This window comes from Plecotus auritus (genome assembly GCF_963455305.1).
Source record: "Plecotus auritus genome assembly, chromosome: 2".
Classification (NCBI taxonomy): domain Eukaryota; kingdom Metazoa; phylum Chordata; class Mammalia; order Chiroptera; family Vespertilionidae; genus Plecotus; species Plecotus auritus.
This window is the reverse complement of record NC_137771.1, coordinates 118684313-118702951: the sequence shown is the minus strand read 5'-3', so window position 1 is coordinate 118702951 and position 18639 is coordinate 118684313. Positions and strand designations below refer to the sequence as shown.

The window sequence follows — 18639 nt, the reverse complement described above, 5'->3', positions numbered from 1 at the left end:
CTTGCCTCTCTCTGACTGGCTTATTTTGCTTAGCATAATATTCTCCATACTGTCACAAAGGGTAAGATTTCCTTCTTTTTTATGGCCCAGCAGTATTCTGTTGTGTAAATGTACCACAGCTTTTTTTTAATCTACTCATCTACTGATAGACATTTGGGCTGCTTCCAAGTATCTAAATCTTGGCTATTGAAAGATCTAATTAGTGTTTTGGGTTTCTTTGGATAAATTCCCAGAAGTGGAATCTCTGAACCATAAAGCAGTTCCATTTTTAATTTTTGAGGAACCTCCATACTGTATTTTACAGTGGCTGCACCAGTCTACATTCCCATCAAGAGTGTATGAGGGTTCCCTTTTTTCCACATCCTCTCTAACACTTGTTTGTTGATTTATTGATGATAACCATTCTGACAGGTGTGAGGTGATATCAAAATGCTATCTACTTTTAAGTGGCTCTGACTTCCTCAGGATAAAGTCCAAACTCTTTGGCCTGACATACACAGGACCTTTTGGGCTCTGAGCTCCTTCCTCAGCCATCCTCCCAATCACATTCCTTGTATCCCACTTTGCAGGCAGACGCAGCCAGCTCAACTGGTCCCAAGCTGCAGAGTGGGCACTATTTCCCAACTCAGTGCTCTGTGCAGCCCGATGCAGTTGTTTGGGCAGAGCATTTATTTTCCACTTTGAATTCCCAAAATGAAATCACCCTCTGAATGTTGGGTAGTGTTGGCAAATATGCAACTAAATGTCTACCAAGTAATCTTTTTCAACTACTTTAATTTCATAGAGGAAGGGAGAGATAGAAACATCAATGATGAGAGAAAATAATTAATTGGCTGCCTCCTGTATGCCCCACACCGAGCCTGCAACCTGGGCATATGCCCTGACCTGGAATCGAAACATGACCCCCTGGTCCTTAGGCTGATGCTCAACCACTGAGCCATGCCAGCCAGGCACTTTTTCAACTATTTTTAAAGAAATAGTTCAAAAATTCAGGAAAGTAGAAAAACTAGTGAAATGAATATTCAAGTTGAATTAAACAATTGTTAACATGTTGTCACATTTGCTTCATTTATCAATCTACCATACTTTTTCTCCCTCCCCATCTCCTCCTCCTCCTGCTAAATCATTTCAGATTTCAGATTTTTGTTAAACCATTTGCTAAATGCATTTCAGGTGTATATATCTCTTAAAAATTAGAACAACCTCCTTCATAACTACACCATTATTACACCCAAAATAAATTAAAAATAACCTTCCAATATTGTCTATCTATTTTCATGTTTTTCTAGTTGTTTCCAAAATGTATTTCAACGTATTGTTTTCCAAACAATCAAGTGTCATACATTGCACTTATGTATCAGTAAAAGTTTAATTTTGCTTGAATCTCAGTTTGCCCAGCTAGTTGCCATGACTAGCTCTGTCCCCACCTTTCCAAGGACTCTCCCGTAAACCCCCAGCTCCATTCAGGGTTCTTGTGACTGCTGTACTTTCACAAAGTCTATGCTTAAATTTATTGAAGATTCAACATTTTGTATTACAAACTTTTGGCTGAACTTTTCTATTTTCCCCAATTAGACTTTAAGCATAGCATCTTGGGGGCAAGAAATGGCTCATTTGCCTCCCTGCTAGGTAATAATTGTTCAAAACACATTTAAAGAATCAATGATGGAATGCAGCTCCTCGGTCCTTCACTGTGAAGAGCTGGAATAAATAAATGGACTCTGGAGTGCTTGGAGCCAGGGAGAAGGGAATAAAAGGCAGGCAAGACAAGTCTATTCCTAATATGGACTATTCTTGAGGAGCTTTGAATATGAGTTGTATGCTCCTTCCCTTCTCTCAGTAGGCAAAATGCTAGATATTTACCTAAGTTGGAGATGGACCTAAAGTCTAGTGGCACTATAGACATTTGGGGGCAGATAATTCTAGAGAAAGAATTATAAAAATCAAGGGTTCTTCACCCCAATGGTCCATTTCTGTTTACACAGCTGTTCTACTGTTGTTTTTCTAATGTGTTTTTAAGGAAATATGCACTCCCAGTGGGCATCTAAATTGAACCATAACCACCACTTTATGCCCATGGTCAGTGGAGTAAATCACAGTTCACCCACTGAACTCCTTGGGTGAAATTTCTCTCTGAATGTTAGCTTTTGCTGCATTCAAACTTTTGTCTTTGTGGCAAACTTTTTGATAAATTTCTTTCAGATACTTCCTTCTTCTGCACTTCCCATCATTTGTGGATTAATTTCAGGATCATATTTTAACTCTGATTTTAAAGTGACTCAGAGACTGCACACCAAGACTATTTTAAGTGGAGTGTTTCCTCCTGAGTCACCTTATCTACTGATAGCAGGCATCCTGCGGATTTCCTCAGCTCTGCTAGAGAGAATGGGACGTCAAGGCCAGGGACAGCCAATGAGCATAAACCCAGTGACTCTTCCCGGTTCCTGGAGGACAAGCAAGAAAATCCTGATTTAGTAAGAATTCCTTGGCAAGAAAATTGGGAATTTACTGGAGACAAATGACTTTAGAAGTGCTTTTAATGAGTATAGTTTTTTTTTTTTTTTTTTAAGCAGGCATGTTAAAAAAGAGTTTTCTTAGGAATGAAATTAAGCAAAATTTTTAGTTGCCTAGGAAGAATTCATTAGATATTTTTGTTAATGGGATAACCAAAGACAAGGAAATTGCTTAATCCCCCTTTCCACAGTTTTATCAAGGTTTCCAGCTTGTCATCTCCTCTTTATTCTCTTCTGTCACCCTTACTAAAGAGTCTTCCAAATGAATGGACTTCATAACTGCCTGTGACATGAAAACATCACCAGAGACATCTTTTAGAGTGTGATCAAGACTGGGGAATACTAACCATGCATGTTGCTCTTCCCCAACCCTGTCTTCACAGAATACATCAGTAATCTATCTAGCTAACAGCCAACTATATATCTCTCCCACCAAAACCAGTGTGTCTTCAAAATAAGACTGTAGGAACCAGAACACCCACACTTAATAAATATTTGCAATGAAGAAGAGAGGGTTCATGCATGAAAGTGTATCAGACAGTGGTGAACATAGTGGAAGAGTCCAAAGAATATGAAAGTCTTGGGGTTAACTTCTAGTTCCTGGGCAAGTTTTAAATTTTTTTCTTGGATCCATTTTCTCCCCACATTCAAAATGAGGTTAATAATGCCTTCACCTTCATGTCATGTGAGAATACTTTTTGTTTGTTTTCAATGTATCTTAAAGCTTCCAGCACAAAAGATGTCAATTTATCATAATTAGTTTGAGGGAGGTGTGATTGGCAGTGACAGCTCACCTCACTGATACTGAAAATTCCTGGAAGCTACAATTTAATACATTAATCATTAATACAGGATGGGAAATGCTCAGTGATTCCCTCCACATGAACTTTAACAAAAGGTATTCTTAGTTACTTCCCTCCAAAGAACAAACTATTGGCAATAAAAACTCCATGAAATCTCAATTACACCCTCCCAGAAGCTTGCAAATATGTTTAGTAAAACACATTGCTTCTGAGTTTCTTGGTAGCCAATTATTCTCTTCAGAGATCAACCTCTTCTCCCCCTTTCTTCTCATGTCAGACCTGTTAGAATTACTATGACAAGAAATTTTAAGGTGAGAAAAACTGAAAGCCAAATCAAACATTTTCAGTATTGTGAATAGCTTTGCTTAAAAGTTAATGAGAGAGGAGATGGTTGAGTATTGGCAGAAGAGAATGCAAATTTCACTACTGGATTATATTGATGTCATCTCCCACCCTCAGTTCATGTTCACTTCATCTCGAGGTTACTTCCTTTTACTCCTTGAAGAGTTCAGCACCTGGCTTTCTAGTGTAGCCATTTTTCTCCAAAACTACCATTGTCATAATTGTTGGTTTTAATACTCATTCTAATACCCAGCTCTGTCAGTTTCTTTCCTCCAATCCTCTTGCATCCACCCTATCTCACTCAGCCAGTCATGCCCATGGTTACACCTTGTATCAGTGTGTTAGGGCTGCCATAACTAACACTACAGATTAGGTCACTGAAACAACAGAAATTTATTTCTCACAGTAATGGAAGCTATAAAAACAAAATCAATATGTCAGCAGGTTTGGTTTCTCTTGAGATTTCTCTCCTTGGCTTGCAGGTGACCACCTTTTTGTTGTGTCCTCCTGTGGTTTTTCCTCTGTACACAGGCATCCCCAGTAGCTCTCTGTTTTCAAATTTCTTCTTATAAGGACACCAGTCAGGTTGGATTAGGTCCCACCCTAACACCCCTTTAAAGGCCCTATCTCCAAATATAGTCACATTCTGAAGTTATGGGGATTAGGGTTTCAACATATGAATTTTGAGGACACAATTCAGCTTATAACTTACCTTTAAACTTTGTCTTCACCAATTCATAAAACATCTTAATCTCAAGTTTGAAGATCCCACTTCTTAATCACTGAAATTTTTCTTTCCAGTTCTTTCTCTCTGCTGCCCAAAACCACACTGTGACAATCTGCAAACCCAACCCTCTTTTTTGCTGTTCCTCACATTCTCTCATGTCCTTATTCAGATTAAGTCCCACAATCTATCATTATAATCACTCTATTACTTATATTCTTGATTCCTTCACCCCTTTCTCTTCATGGTACTTGTCTGGCAAAGTCTCGGGTTTATTCCAGCTTTCTCACTACCTCTGCAGCTGAACTTGAACACTCAAAAGTGCTTCCCAGTCTTACCATGAATTCATGACCTCAAGGGGGACCTCAGTGCCTACTAGCAATCCTACCAAATTTCTCTAGATCATTTACCATACAACTTTCTTAGGCAACTGTTTCATACCTTCTCTTCTCTCTCCAAATCTCTAACACCCTCTCCCTATCTTCTTGTTCTGTCTGCTGATAAACTTTCTCTTTCATTGAAAAAAGCAGAAGCAATCAGAAGTTCCCACTACCTCTTTCCCATATGCTCTGTCTTCCCTTCTGTTAATAGGACTGAACTGCCCACACTGCTGTCTAAGGCCAGCTCCTCCATTTCTGCACACACTCCCACCCCTTCTCACTTACTCAAGGGCACTCACTGTTTCAGTCATTCTCTATCTGTCTCTCTCTCTCTCTCTCTCTCTCTCTCTCTCTCTCTCTCTCATGTTGTCAATCCCCACATCCCTGCCCCACCCACAACAAAAACATTGCTATCAGTATACAAACATGCTATAATTTTCCTCATTAAAAATTTCCTCTGGACTCCCACTTTCCCTCCAGCTACTGTCCCCTTTCTCTGCTCTCCTTTATAGCAAAACTCTCCAAAAAAGTTATTTCCCTGTCTCCAATTCCTCTCTTCCCATTCTTTCATGAACCCACTCCAGTTATACCCTCATGTCTATCCCACCACTATAGCTCCTTTTTTCAAGGTCATTGGTGACCTTCACATTGCTAAATCCAGTAGCCAGTGCTCCAGTCTCCCGTATTACTTACTCAGTAGGCAGCGTTTCACTCAGTCGATCACTTCCTCCTCAACTAGAAACTGGACTTCCAGGATAAGCTCCTGGTTTTTCTTCCTACTCACTGGTCACTTCTCAGCTCCCACATTTCCCAAAACTCAATTTATTGTACTGTCTAGGATTTAGTCTTCAGACCCAGACCTCTTTTCTGCCCATACTCATTTCCATAGTGTTTTATGGCTTTAAGTACCATTTAAATACTCCATCGCAGACCTCTTCCCCAAGCTTCATATGTGTGTATCCAACTGCCTAATTGGCATATCCACTTGGATTTCTAATAGGTTACCTCAATATGTGGGGTGCCTAAAACTGACCACCTCATCTTCCCCCTTCCAAACCTACTTAACTCACTGCTTTGCTCATTTCAGTTAATGACAACTGCATTCTTCCAATTGCTCAGGCCCCAAACTACATAGTCATCTTTGACTCCTCTCTTCTTCTTCATTCAATCTGATCTGTCACCACATACTTGGCTCTGTCTTCAAAATACATACAGGATCCAACTGTATCTCACCATCTCTGCTACTGCCATCATGGTCTGACTCGCTATCATTCATGGTAAGGCTGGATTGTTGAAATGGCTTTGAAACTCACCTCCTTTCTTTCACACATACCCTTACAACCTATTCACAACACAGCAGCTAGAGTGATCCTTTTAACATATCAAGTCATTGTTCTACTCAAAACTAATTTCAGTTATTACTATTCTTCCCCTCCCTCACCTGGCTCCAGCCCCAGTGGTCTCCTTGTTGTGGTTCCCTCTACCTCAGGGCTTTGGTACACTTGCTGTTCTCCCTGCCTGTAATGCTTTTTCTCAAATTCTCTGCATGGTTGACACCCTCCACTTCCTTCAGATCTTTGCTCAAATGTCACCTTCTCAGGAAGTCTTCCCTGACCACCCTTTTTAAAATGGTATCCTCATCCTTATTCTCTAGCACTCTTAGTTGCCCTTTCCTGATTTATTTTAGCCACACTTATCACTACCTGATAAGCTATATGTTTTACTTATTCACTTTTTTATTGTTAGTCTTTCCTATAGTAGAATGTAAACTCCACAAGGACCATGATTTTGGACTGTCTTGTTCAGTGATTTCTCCTCAGCTCTTAGAACTGTACCTGGCACAGAGGTGCTCAATAAATATTCAACCAAAAATGTTGCTGCTCTCCTTATCATCGCAAGGGCTCTAGTAAAAATTATTTTAGTTTGCTTCTATGTCCTTGGGGGAAAAATTTAATGATGAGACTTTGCTCAAAACACTAGAGGAAAAAAGGCACATTCATCAGGAGGTGCCAAGAAATCTCTTTGGCTTTGTCACAGTATAAGACTGCTGGTTTCTTTTGTTTGTTTTGTTTGAATCCAAAAGTGGCTCCAAGTATCTCAATTTTTTAAAAAAAGTATTAGTATAATACAATTTAGAATTATTTGTATAAAAATAAGTTTTTATTCTCTTATTAGTAATATTTTTGGAGGACAACAACAAATTAAATATTTCTGCAATCAAGATTTTAAGAGTTCATGATACAGAACTCTGGATCAGAGAGGAGATAATCTCATTTAATTGCACACATAATATCATTTAATGTTTACATTATCCTTGTGGGGGAAGTACCATATGTTATTCCCATTTCACACTGAGACAGTTGAGACTTGAGAAAGTGAAGTCAAGCAAGATTCTGAGATTCTGAGGTTACCAATAATGTTGGCAATGAGGTCAGGCAATCTTTGAATTGCTTACCACCGCTGTCTACATTGTTTCTAACATGTTAGCACCAAGATTCCTTCCCTCAATCCTCTCCTCATGTCACCATAATCAGAGGGGATCTGTGGCTCTTTAAATTTAGGACAATAATATGGAAGAAGAATTCTTAAATCTTTGTTTCAAACTTATTACTCACAAAAATCTTAGTCAAATTGCCCAACTTTACTCATTCCTGTTTCCTAAGCAGTAAGAAAAATATGAATTTATCCCTATTGTTGTTTTTCAGAGAGGTAGAGGAAATAGACATGAACTCTTGGTGTTGTGACAGTGAACTCAGCCACTGTGATGTCTTATTTTTCTCAACCACCAAGCCAGTTTGTCCCTTTGTTTTTTTTCTGCCCCCTGCCATTTAAACAATGCTTGCTGAAGAGGGAGTCCACAATTAAGAAGACTGAATTAAAAACAGTATAAAATGACAGGACATTTGAACAAACATACCACATGCCTACCATGCTCTAGTATAAACTCCCTTAGTAGTTTTCTCTTTAGTCCCTTTCTACTGTTAGATGAAATTTGCTAGACTCAATGCCAGCACCAGTTCTGACTTCCTTCTTAACATGTACTCAGGGTTAAGTCTGTAGTGTTCTAATCCAAAGGAAAATTACTTATTTTAAAAGCAGTAAAAACACTGCATTCCTCTGGCACAGGATGAAGACCAACTCAGCTCTTTAGTCCTAGATCATTATCTATTGTTCTCCAAACAGTAAACCACTCTTTCACAGAGAGAGGCTGTGGGCTGCAGTCCTGTCTGATCCTGGGCTCCTCGTGAATAGGAAGTAAAGGACTCTGACCTAGAAAGTGGAGGTAATGTGAAAAATAAGGGGGGTGGTTGGAGGAGCAGATAGGATGAAAACAGGCTTTATGTAATTTTACACTCTTACAATCTCCTGCAGGTTCTGAGCAGGGTAAAATGGGGTCTCAGAAATGTGGAGGCTGCCTAAGTGGTCTGCTGATTCCGCTTGCACTTTGGAGTATAATTGTGAATTTACTATTGTATTTCCCAAATGGGCAAACTTCCTATGCATTCAGCAGTAAACTCACCAACTACGTGTGGTATTTTGAAGGAATCTGTTTCTCAGGTATCATGGTAAGTGTGATCTGGGAGACTGGGGATCACAAAAGGAGACGTTTTTACTAAGAATTGCTTTGTTCCTACTAAAAGTTATCAATAATGGTAAAATTGTTCTACTAATCCTGGGTTTGGGATTTGGAAGATGGGTGGGGGTGGAGAGGCGAGTAGTCACTTGGGACTTGAAGAGCAGCTTTGTGTTTTGGTTAGCTGTTCATTTTTGTAGCTTAGGCAGGACAGGAAAAGGGTCCTAATAAAAGTTTGCGAGACTGGCCTATAGAAATATTTGTGTCCTCATGAACTCTGCGTGTCAACTTAAGCCATCTAATCCCTAGTGGCACTGCTCTTTTCCAGAAAGACTTTCTACCTGCACTCACAATTTATCTAGCTTGATACTAAGACAGCACAGAAAAGCAGAGGCTTGAAGATGCACACAAATTTGCATTCAGATCTAAGCTCTGCATTTGTGCCATGAGACCTTGACCAAGTTACTCAATGTCTTGTCTTCATTTGGAAAATGGGGATAAATGACATTTACTTTTCAGGTAGTTGTGGAGATTGCATAAAATCTCATGTATGAAGTGCCCAGTACAGAGACTGACTTGTAGTAGGTAGCCAGTGACTATTGTGATTATAAATACTTATCGAATGATAGGTGGTTTCGTTGTTAAATAGTGCGACATTATACCCCTAATAATGGAGAATATTTTTTGAAAACTAAATCAAATTATGCACGGTAAGAACCCATGAGTGTTTTCCTGATGACTCTTCTTTTAAAAAAATAAATCATGTTGGCAACTCAGAGGAAAAGACACTTTTCCTGGTTATATCAATACTAAAAACAACACATTTACACTGTAAGCTTACTATGCCACCAATAACTAAAAGAAGATCCATTATAATCTATCTCTTCATCTTTGTGGGGCTTTAATTTTTATAATACTTGAATAGTTATGTTGGAAAATAGTTTTCATTTTGTTACTATTTTGCATACTAAATTAGTAAACTTTAAAATATTAATACTCATTGCTATTAAAACTACTATATGATAGGTACATAATAAATGGTGCAGTCGTTCTATAAATAAATGCAAACTTTTGGATGAATTTGAAATGATATATTAAGATTCATGAGAATGCTCTGTCTTCCAAGTCAGTAATCTTAAATCTGAGAATTCATTCTGAGGAAATAATCCAAAATAAGGAAAGAGATGTATACACAGATGTTTGTGGCAGCAGTATTTGTAATAGGACATAGTTAGAAGCATTGTAACATAGAAGTAGACAAATAAACTGTGATACATTCATTTTATACGGTGATGTAAAGTGTAATGATGAAGATCTAACAACAAGGAAAATGAACATTCTGTAAGTGAAAAAAAAGATATAACAAACTTGTGAATAAATTATGATTGCAACTATGTAAAATATACACAGATGGGAAAACACTGGGGACACATATATGAAAATAAGTGAGGGTCGCAGAGCTATGGATAATTTTCCTCCCTTGCTCTTGAGCCCTCTGTAATGCAGTTATATTTTACAACAACAAAAAAAAGAAAATTTCTCTTTCAACACAGGCCCTGCCTGTGTTTCTCTTTTGGCACAGGACTCCAGGGCCTAGGTCTAAGTATTTCTACCAATATTAAAATGAAGCTGGTTATCTTGTTTCCCTCCATACGTCATTGTAGTAAATGGAAGAGTTGCAAGGCATGATTGGGTTAAAATCTATTAAAATCTGTGATAACTAATGTGTTGAAAGGAGGGTAACATAGGACTCTTTTGTTTATATTCATGTAAAATTTAAAACAGGGAAAGAACCTATTCTCTATATTTTATTGTCTAAGATTTTTTTTTGAAAAATATTATTGTTACTATATCAAATCCTTTTAAGAGAAAGGAGAAGAATATAAATAAATAATTAAGTTGATTGATAAATAAAGACTGAAGGAATTTGGAAACTGGAAATGGTTGACCACAAACAGTAAAATAGCAATGAACTTAGCTTCAATATCCAGTACAGAGTAGTGGGAGTAAAGGATGTGTGGAGAATTTGCCAGAACCAATAGATGCTACATACCTGCCCCAACCATGAGTTATAAAAATCAAGAAATTCATTTCTTTCCAGAACAAAAATACAATGCTTTGCATAAGATGCCAAAAAGAGGGGAAGTAGAATATATTGAATTCTCACAACTTGTTGGCTTGCTACAGACAAAACACTGGAAAATTTGTACCTGAGATGGCTTGAATGCATGGGGGAATTGACTTACTTTACTGCCCTAGCCAGTTTGGCTCAGTGGATAGAGCATCGGCCTGCGGACTGAAAGGTCCTAGGTTCAATTCTGGTCAAGGGCACATGCCTCTGTTTCAGGATCCATCCCCAGTGGGGGGCATGCAGGAGGCAGCCAATCAATGATTCTCTCTCATCATTGATGTTTCTATCTCTCTCTCCCTCTCCTTTCCTTCTGAAATCAATAAAAATGTATTTTTTTAAAAAGGACTATCTTTTCAGATTCACCATGCATCTAACCTACAATCCCAGACAGCAATAAATGGAGAGAGGCTTTGCAAACTGCAAATTTGTGAATGGCTTTCCTTTGTCTTTTGCAACTGGGTCAATGAGAAATGCAGGTTTGCTGCCAGGTGGTATTCCCAGGTCCATACCATTTACTTCTCTTTAGTTGTTAGCTTTTGGTGACTGATCAACCATGATAATAATAGCTAACATTTATCAATTACTTACTATGAATTAAGTGCTATTTTCAAAATTGTACATACATTATCTCATAATCTATCTATATAAAAGCTCAATGCAGGAGCTGCCCCCTGGTGGTCAGTGAGCTCCCACAGCCAACCTCCCATGGTCCCTCCCGCTGGCCGGCCTGCCTCAATTGGCCCCTATTGGCCCCGATCACCAGCCAGGCTGAGGGACCCCACCAATGCACCAATTCGTGCAACTGGGCCTCTAGTACTCTAATAACACCATTTATAGGAAGGACTTATGAGTTGACAGTTAGACAGTGGCAGATCTGGGATTTTGAACCCAGATATACCTGACCTAGAACCTATGCTCTCAATGACTGTGCTCATATTATGAGCATGAATGTTCACTAGTACCTATTTCTGATCTTTTTTTCTCTTTCCTATGGCAGATGCTCATGGTTGCAGTAGCTCTTCTTGTCCTAGAGAGTGACAACTGTCAATGCTGCCAGAGTGAAAACTGCAGCAAAAAATACATGGTAAGAGCAACAGTTTTAAGAAGATGGTTGACTGGGCTTTAGATTTCTTTCCTCTTACTCAGAAACACAAAACTATTAACATTATGGTACCCTCACCATGATCTTTTTAGTACAGAGCCCAAGAGTTTACTCCCAAAAAAAATCTTCCTTTTTTTTTTTACAGTTTTTCTTCACCTTTGTTCTGATGATGTTCTTTCACAAATTCAGAATTTAAAGATACATGAGATTAGAAATAATACTATCTTTTCCTGTCTGGGTTTTTGTATAGTTTTATTTTTTCTTCTTAACAACTTTATTGAGGACTAATTTACATATAATAAGTGGCATCCATTAAAAGAGTACAAATCCATGACTTTTGACAATGAATACACCCATGAAAGTGAAACAGAATTTTTGGGCTGGAACCCGTATTCTTTGTCCACCATAGTTGAAGAATGAATCCAAGGACAGAAGATGGTATAGCAAAGGTGGAGATTTATTGAAGAACAAGTACAGACTCCCAACTGGGGAGGGGGAAAAGGTCCCACAGACTTCCTATTTCCATGGTTTATGAAGGCTGCAGTTCCTGTGTCCTGATATCCCCTCTGATTGGTCAATATTCCCTTTCTAACTGGTTACTATAGTAACTCCTGAGTCCCTCCTCCCTCATTGTCCTCTTATTCCTTCTGGGCTTTCTTCCTCCTTTATTTTGTAAATACAGATCTCTTGGCTACTCCCAGATCCCTTATCTTATGTAGATGTATCTGTTGTCTCTCCCTTGTGTTATGGAGATGTAATCATGCTTGGCTTCCTTGTCTTATGGAGATGTACCTATTGCTGCTTCCTTGTCTTATGGAAATGTTAACTGCATCTGGTTTCCTTGTGTTATGGAAATGTACCTTCTCCCAGTTTCCCTTGTCTTATGGAAATGTAACTGGGCCTGGCTTCCTTGTGTTATGGAAATGTATCTTCTCCCAATCAGTAGCCCTGTGTTTTTTCCATGGACCCCAATTCTAAATATTCCATAAACCTGCCTATATTCCCCTAAAATTCCTGTTTCTAAAGCACCATCACAATCAAGATATAGAACATTTTCATCACCCCAAAAGATATTTTATCTGCTTTTTGCCATTATAGAGTGATTTATACTTTGTATCAGCAGAATCATATAGTATTTGTCTTTTGTATCTGGCTTCTTTCATTCAGCATAATGATTTTGGATACATCCATGTTGTTAGGTATAGGCAATGTACATTTCTAAATTGGAACTTTAAAAAAATTAAAATAGAATCAAGAGAGAATAATATTCCCCAATTTTCTAAGCCTGTGCCACATAAACATGAGTTGGGCTGCTACATTTCCACCATTATTCTTCTCATCATCATCATTGTCATTGTTCATTCATATTTTCATAGCACTTCATAGTTCTTTTACATTTAGCCAGTGAAATAGATCATTCTTACTCCTATTTTATAGATGAGTCACCTGCGGCTCAAAGAGAGCATGTTGTTTATCAACTAGGAGGAGTTTTCCCAGAGGCTTGGTATGCATTCTTTGCAGCAAAGGCTCCACACCTTAGCTGCACATTGCAATCATCTAGGCCAGGGGTGGGGAATATCCAGCCCACAGGCCATATAAGGCCTGCAAAATCATTTGGTCTGACCCTTCCAAGGCATTAGGGGTGAGTTAATTAAATGTTTGACCAAATATAACAGGCTAATTTTTAAGTTGAAAATTTTGTATGGCACTCGAATGATGAAATCAATATCCAAATGGCCCTTGGCAGAAAAAAGGTTCACTACCCCTGATCTAGGAGTTTGGAGTTGGAATCTCACCCTCAGAGTCCCTGACTTGGCTGGTCTGAGGTGCAACCAGATTTTAATGTGCAGCCAAGATGCTTCTTTAACTAATGCCTTTGGAAGATCAAATTAGTTGCTTAATTTAGCTCTGTGTCCATGGCGAAGAATTGAAAAATTTTAATATTCTTGTGTGTGTGTGTGTGTGTGTGTGTGTGTGTGTGTGTGTGTGTGTGTGTTTTCTTAACTAAGTGACCCAGATATCCCTGAGTACCTGCTGGTAGTATATTTGTGGGAACGTTTTCAAAATTGCCTAGGGGAAGCAATGGATTGAGGTAAATTTAAGCTATGAAACTCAAGAAATTTCTAGAAAACAAATTTATATGCCGATAATATATATGTTCAATTTGCCTAAACTCAGTATTAGCATCTCCAGCACAAATATATGCTAGAAATAGGCTAGAGTTTTAAAAGGGTCTTATAACCAACACTGATGAGATGACTGCCATCTCAATGGGAAGAACAGGAGGAAGGGAGAGAGGATTCCCTGGATCCCTGCTTGGCCCTTTCAAGGTAGACTCTAGAACAGAAGTCCCAATTCACATGTCTCCAGGAGCTGAATATCTGATGGAAGCTAAAGAAGTGAGCCTAGTAGGCATCAGAGCAAACTTTCCATTTAAGGAAGGAAGGGAGCTGCTACTCTAGTCCAGCCAAGTATTATCATGACAAAATTGGGCAATAATTCTGTTTTAAATAAAAAGTAGAAATATGAATTTTTATCTAAAACCTCTCAACTGTAAATGTTGACAATTCGTTTTCATTTAAATAAAATGAACATACCTTGCAGGCCAAATTTGAGTCTGTACCAGTTTGTAAATTCTGAAACTCCAGAATGGAAATTGAAATCATACAAGATTCACTTTTTAGGGGGAAAAATTGTCCTTGACCTTCTTAGGGGTCCCTGGCGGGGTCTGAAAAATTAAACTGATGGAAGACAGATTAACAAGAGAAAAGCATACACATTTTATTACATTTTTTACATATTCATGGTAGTTTTCACAGGAGAATAAAGTCCTGAAGAAGTAGCCAGAGCATCAGGCTTTGATACCTTTTAGATAAAGAAACAAATAAACAAAGAATTAGCAAGACAAAAGGGCTTGGGCTAATGAATGGATAAGAAGTAACTGGGAAGACAAGGGTTCGTTTAGTAAGATTTGATTATATAGATTTCTCAGCCCAAATTCCCTGTCTCTGGTGATATGAATGTCTTCCTTCCTCCAGGCACAGGGAGGACACCTTTCACATGGGAGTTCTATGACCTGTTTCAGGGAAGAAAGGCAGGAGTGAGTGGTTTGGTCAGAGTACCTTCCTGCTTCTGCCACTTTCTCATACTTCTTTAGCTTAAAATATTCCAGTTTCAAAGATGCCATATTTAGGGGGTAGCATTTTCTGAACCCCATTTGAAACTTCCCCCAAGAATTCTCACAGTCCACAAACTGAGTTAGTAGATTGTTCCATAACCCATGGAAGCAAGTATCTCAGTCTGGAGCATTTCTATGGAAAAGCAATGGTTAATGATTAGAATGAATTTAAGTCTAAAGGTCATTTAAAAATATTTCTAGATGTTGGGCTTCAAGCATCTTCAGATAGAACAGGGCAGGCAATGGTAATCTGACAGATTTTCCTGGTTTGTAGTTGAATGTCCCTGGGGATGTTATCAGGTATTTTGGTAAACTTACTGAGTTGCCCATACAACAGGCATGAAGATTGTCTAAATGTGAGTCATTGTGTTACTGTTGTATTGTCAATCATTGAGCTAGATACAAGACACCTTAACAAGCCAGTTAATTAGGAGTCATTTATTGTGTGCAGGTTCAGAGCAGAATACCTCTGTCAAATTCTGAACAAACCCAGGAAGGAGTATTCCCTTTTTATATTCTTCTAGGTCTTTGTGTAAGTTATTTCTGTAGATAGCTTGTAACCTTGAGTATATATCATATCTAACAAACACCTGTCATATCTATACAGACAACTTATAACCTTGAGTACATATCATATCTATACAGACACCTGTAACCTTGGATACATAATGAACAAACACTTGTCATGAGAATATGGGAATTATTATCAGTATCAGCATATCAGCCCCTTTAGATGGCTAGCTTGTAAGGTCAGACAGTTAAGTTTATCTTTTCTATTATTCAAGCTAAAAAACAAAGTTATTTTTATAGAATAAAAGACCATCTAAAAATAACATAGTTGACTTACAGAGCAAGGGACTATCTAAAAATAGCAGAGAATTTCAAACAGCAGTTTTTCCAAAGGAGGGACCACCATGCTTCAGTACTTTCTCTGAAGTTTATATCAAGCTGTCCAACTTTAGCTTGTAGGGCTTTGGGAAAGGCAGTTTTAGTTCTCAATGATTCCAAGTCAGCAGGTGAGAGAAAATTGGGAACATTAATTTGAGGAGTTGTAGCCAGATATTGGAGACTCCAGTCCAGTTTACAGGTAGATAACCAAACCTCCAAAAAAGTGAGCAGAACCAGTATCTGATCTCCTCAAGGGTGTGTTATAGTTTCCAGCTAAAATATTTTTTTTATAATCACCCCATTTCTATCAGAGATAATAAAAGTAAGTCTAATTTCATTGCAAAATAAGTCTAGTCTCATTAAACTTGGCCTGGTTTTTCATATAGGAGCAGCAAGAATAGTGATGATCATATAAGCTCTTTTGAAATTTGCTTTGTTGGAATTTTTCATTACTCAGTTAGACTTTAAAAGCCTCTCAAGGCTAAGAAACCAAGCCAAGGACTTGCCACTAGACGTTGCCTGCAATACCTATAGATTTAGGTTAATTTCTTTCTTCTTGAAGTCTCCAAAATATCCTGGATTTCCTGGGCCCATCAGAAGTGACCTTCCTTACTCACTTGTTAAGGCTGCTGGGAACCCTGAAATGTAATAAGCAAGGTACCAGACTAGTTTTGCCAAGGGGCTTCATTTGGCTCCATAAAATCAACCTTTGTTTCTTAAAGCTGTCTTGTAATATTTTATTCTATACACATTCTTAAATATGACATTCTAGTCAAAGGTTGGTAATATTTGCAATGTTTCCAATTGTCTCCCTTATAAGGAAACAGACTCTTTATTTAAAAAGTATGTTTTTATTGATTTCAGAGAGAGAAATGGAAAGGGAGAAATAGAGAGAAACACCAATGATGAGAATCATCAATCAGCTGCCTCTTGCATGTTCCCTGACCAGGAATCAGACCATGACTGCCTGTTTCATGGGTCGACACTCAGCCACTGAGCCACACCAGCTGGGCAGGAGAACAGACTTATTGAACTTATGCAAATAGATATATTGCCATGAAAATAAGAAAAATAACTAAGAATTTTCTAATTCTGGAGAAATAAAGTAGGGAGAAAAGTAATTATTTTATCTTTGTTCACAAAGGCATACTTTACCAAATTGCTGTAAGTCTTAGATAGCTTAAGAGAAAAAAGAAAAATGTTTCCTTAAACCTGGAAAACAAAATATTTAGAATCCAGAAATTTTTTAAAGTCATGAAAATGAATCATCCTCATCAATTTATTCAGTACTATATAATTAATTTTTGTACTACTTGATCTTGTGTTACCAATTTTATGAATGCATCAGTTTCTCCATTAGAGTTTTAGCAATTTTTAGCCAGTTCAGAGGTATATACTTCTTAGAGTTGTTTCCATGTTTTGAAGACAAGCACTTTTGCAAAAGCATCAGAACAAATAAGTAGCTGTCTGTAAATGGCAAAAGACTTAAAAGTGGCCAAATTAAAGATTTGATTAGAGTTTATTATAATTTAATTGACACAGAATTCTGGTTATTTTTGTGACATACAATATTTTAAGTTAATAATTGGAATTAGCACATATATTGTGATTATCAGAGATACTAGAGGCCCAGTGCACAAAATTCATGCACTGGGAGGGAGGGTGTCCCTCAACCCAGCTTGCACGCTCTCCAAACTGAAACCCCTCGGGGTGGGGATCGGGCCTAAACCAGCAATCGGACATCCCTCTCACAATCCGGGACTGCTGGCTCCTAACCACTCACCTGCCTGCCTGCATGATTGCCCCTAACTGCTTCTGCCTGACAACCTGATCACTCCCTAACCACTCCTCTGCTGGCCTGATTGACACCTAACTGCTCCCATGCCGGCCTGATAGCCCCCAACTGCCCTCTCCTGCTGACCCAATCGCCCACAACTGCCCTCCCCTGCAGGCCTGGTCCCCCCAACTGCCCTCCCCTGCCAACCTGGTTGCTCACAACTGCCCTCTCCTGCCGGCCATCTTGTGACAACATGGGGGTGGCCATCTTGTGACGATGTCAGGGCAGCCATCTTGTGATGACACAAGGGCCACCTAGGCTTTTATTAGTATAGATTGCCCTAGTTGCTTTAATGGATAGAGCATCAGCCTGTGGACTGAAAGGTCCTAGGTTCAATTCTAGTCAAGGGCATATGCCCAGGTTTCAGGCTCAATCCCCAGGAGGGGGTGTGCAGGAGGCAGTCATTCAATGATTCACTCTCATCATTGATGTTTCTCTCTCTCCCTCTCACTTCCTCTCTGAAATCAATAAAGATATATTTTTAAAAAAGAATTATCACAGATATTATCAGTCCTATTTTACTTCAGGACAAAATTACTCTCTTTTTCTCCTAAAAAAACACATTTCCAGCCCAGCTGGTGTGGCTCAGTGGTTGAGCATTGACCCATGAACCAGAAGGTCATGGTTCAATTTCCAGTCAAGGCACAAGCAGGAGGCAGCTGATTGATGATTCTCTCTCCCTCTCCCTTCCTGTCTCTGAAATCAATAAAAACACTTAAAAAAAAAATTCCATACCTCATATTCTTTTGTACCAAAAACACATCCTAATTGTTTTGCCTACAAAGTTGTTCCCTTATTATTCTACTAGAGGCCCAATACTCGAAGATTCATGCAAGAATGGGCCTTCCTTCCCCTGGCTGCCAGTACCACCTTTATTCCGGCCAGAGCCACTTTTCCACCTTCCCATGCTGCCCAGAGGCCCAGAGCAGCCAGGGCGGTGCAGAACGCCCCGGCCACTCGGTCCCTGCATATGCAAATTAACGGCCATCTTTGTTGGGTTAATTTGCATACTCATTTCTGATTGGCTAGTGGGCGTCTTGAAGGTACGGTCAATTTGCATCTTACTCTTTTATTAGTGTAGATTAGCTTTAATTATTTATGTTAATTAGAATTTTAAGCCTCAGAATCCTTAATTTCTAGTGAAAACTAGAGAATAAACAATTATGA

At 38.7% G+C, this 18639-nt stretch overlaps 1 protein-coding gene across 1 annotated transcript in view; it reads left to right on the top strand.

Annotated features, from left to right (window-relative positions):
* The first annotated feature begins 7951 nt into the window (after positions 1 to 7951).
* Positions 7952 to 18639, top strand: part of TM4SF18 (transmembrane 4 L six family member 18) — a 35506-nt gene continuing 24818 nt past the window's right edge. The window contains exons 1-3 of the mRNA XM_080657014.1: positions 7952 to 8045; positions 8135 to 8328; positions 11465 to 11551. Of these exons, the coding sequence (XP_080513140.1) occupies positions 8152 to 8328; positions 11465 to 11551 (264 nt within the window). The 5' untranslated portion in view covers positions 7952 to 8045; positions 8135 to 8151. The remainder of the gene's footprint in view (positions 8046 to 8134; positions 8329 to 11464; positions 11552 to 18639) is intronic.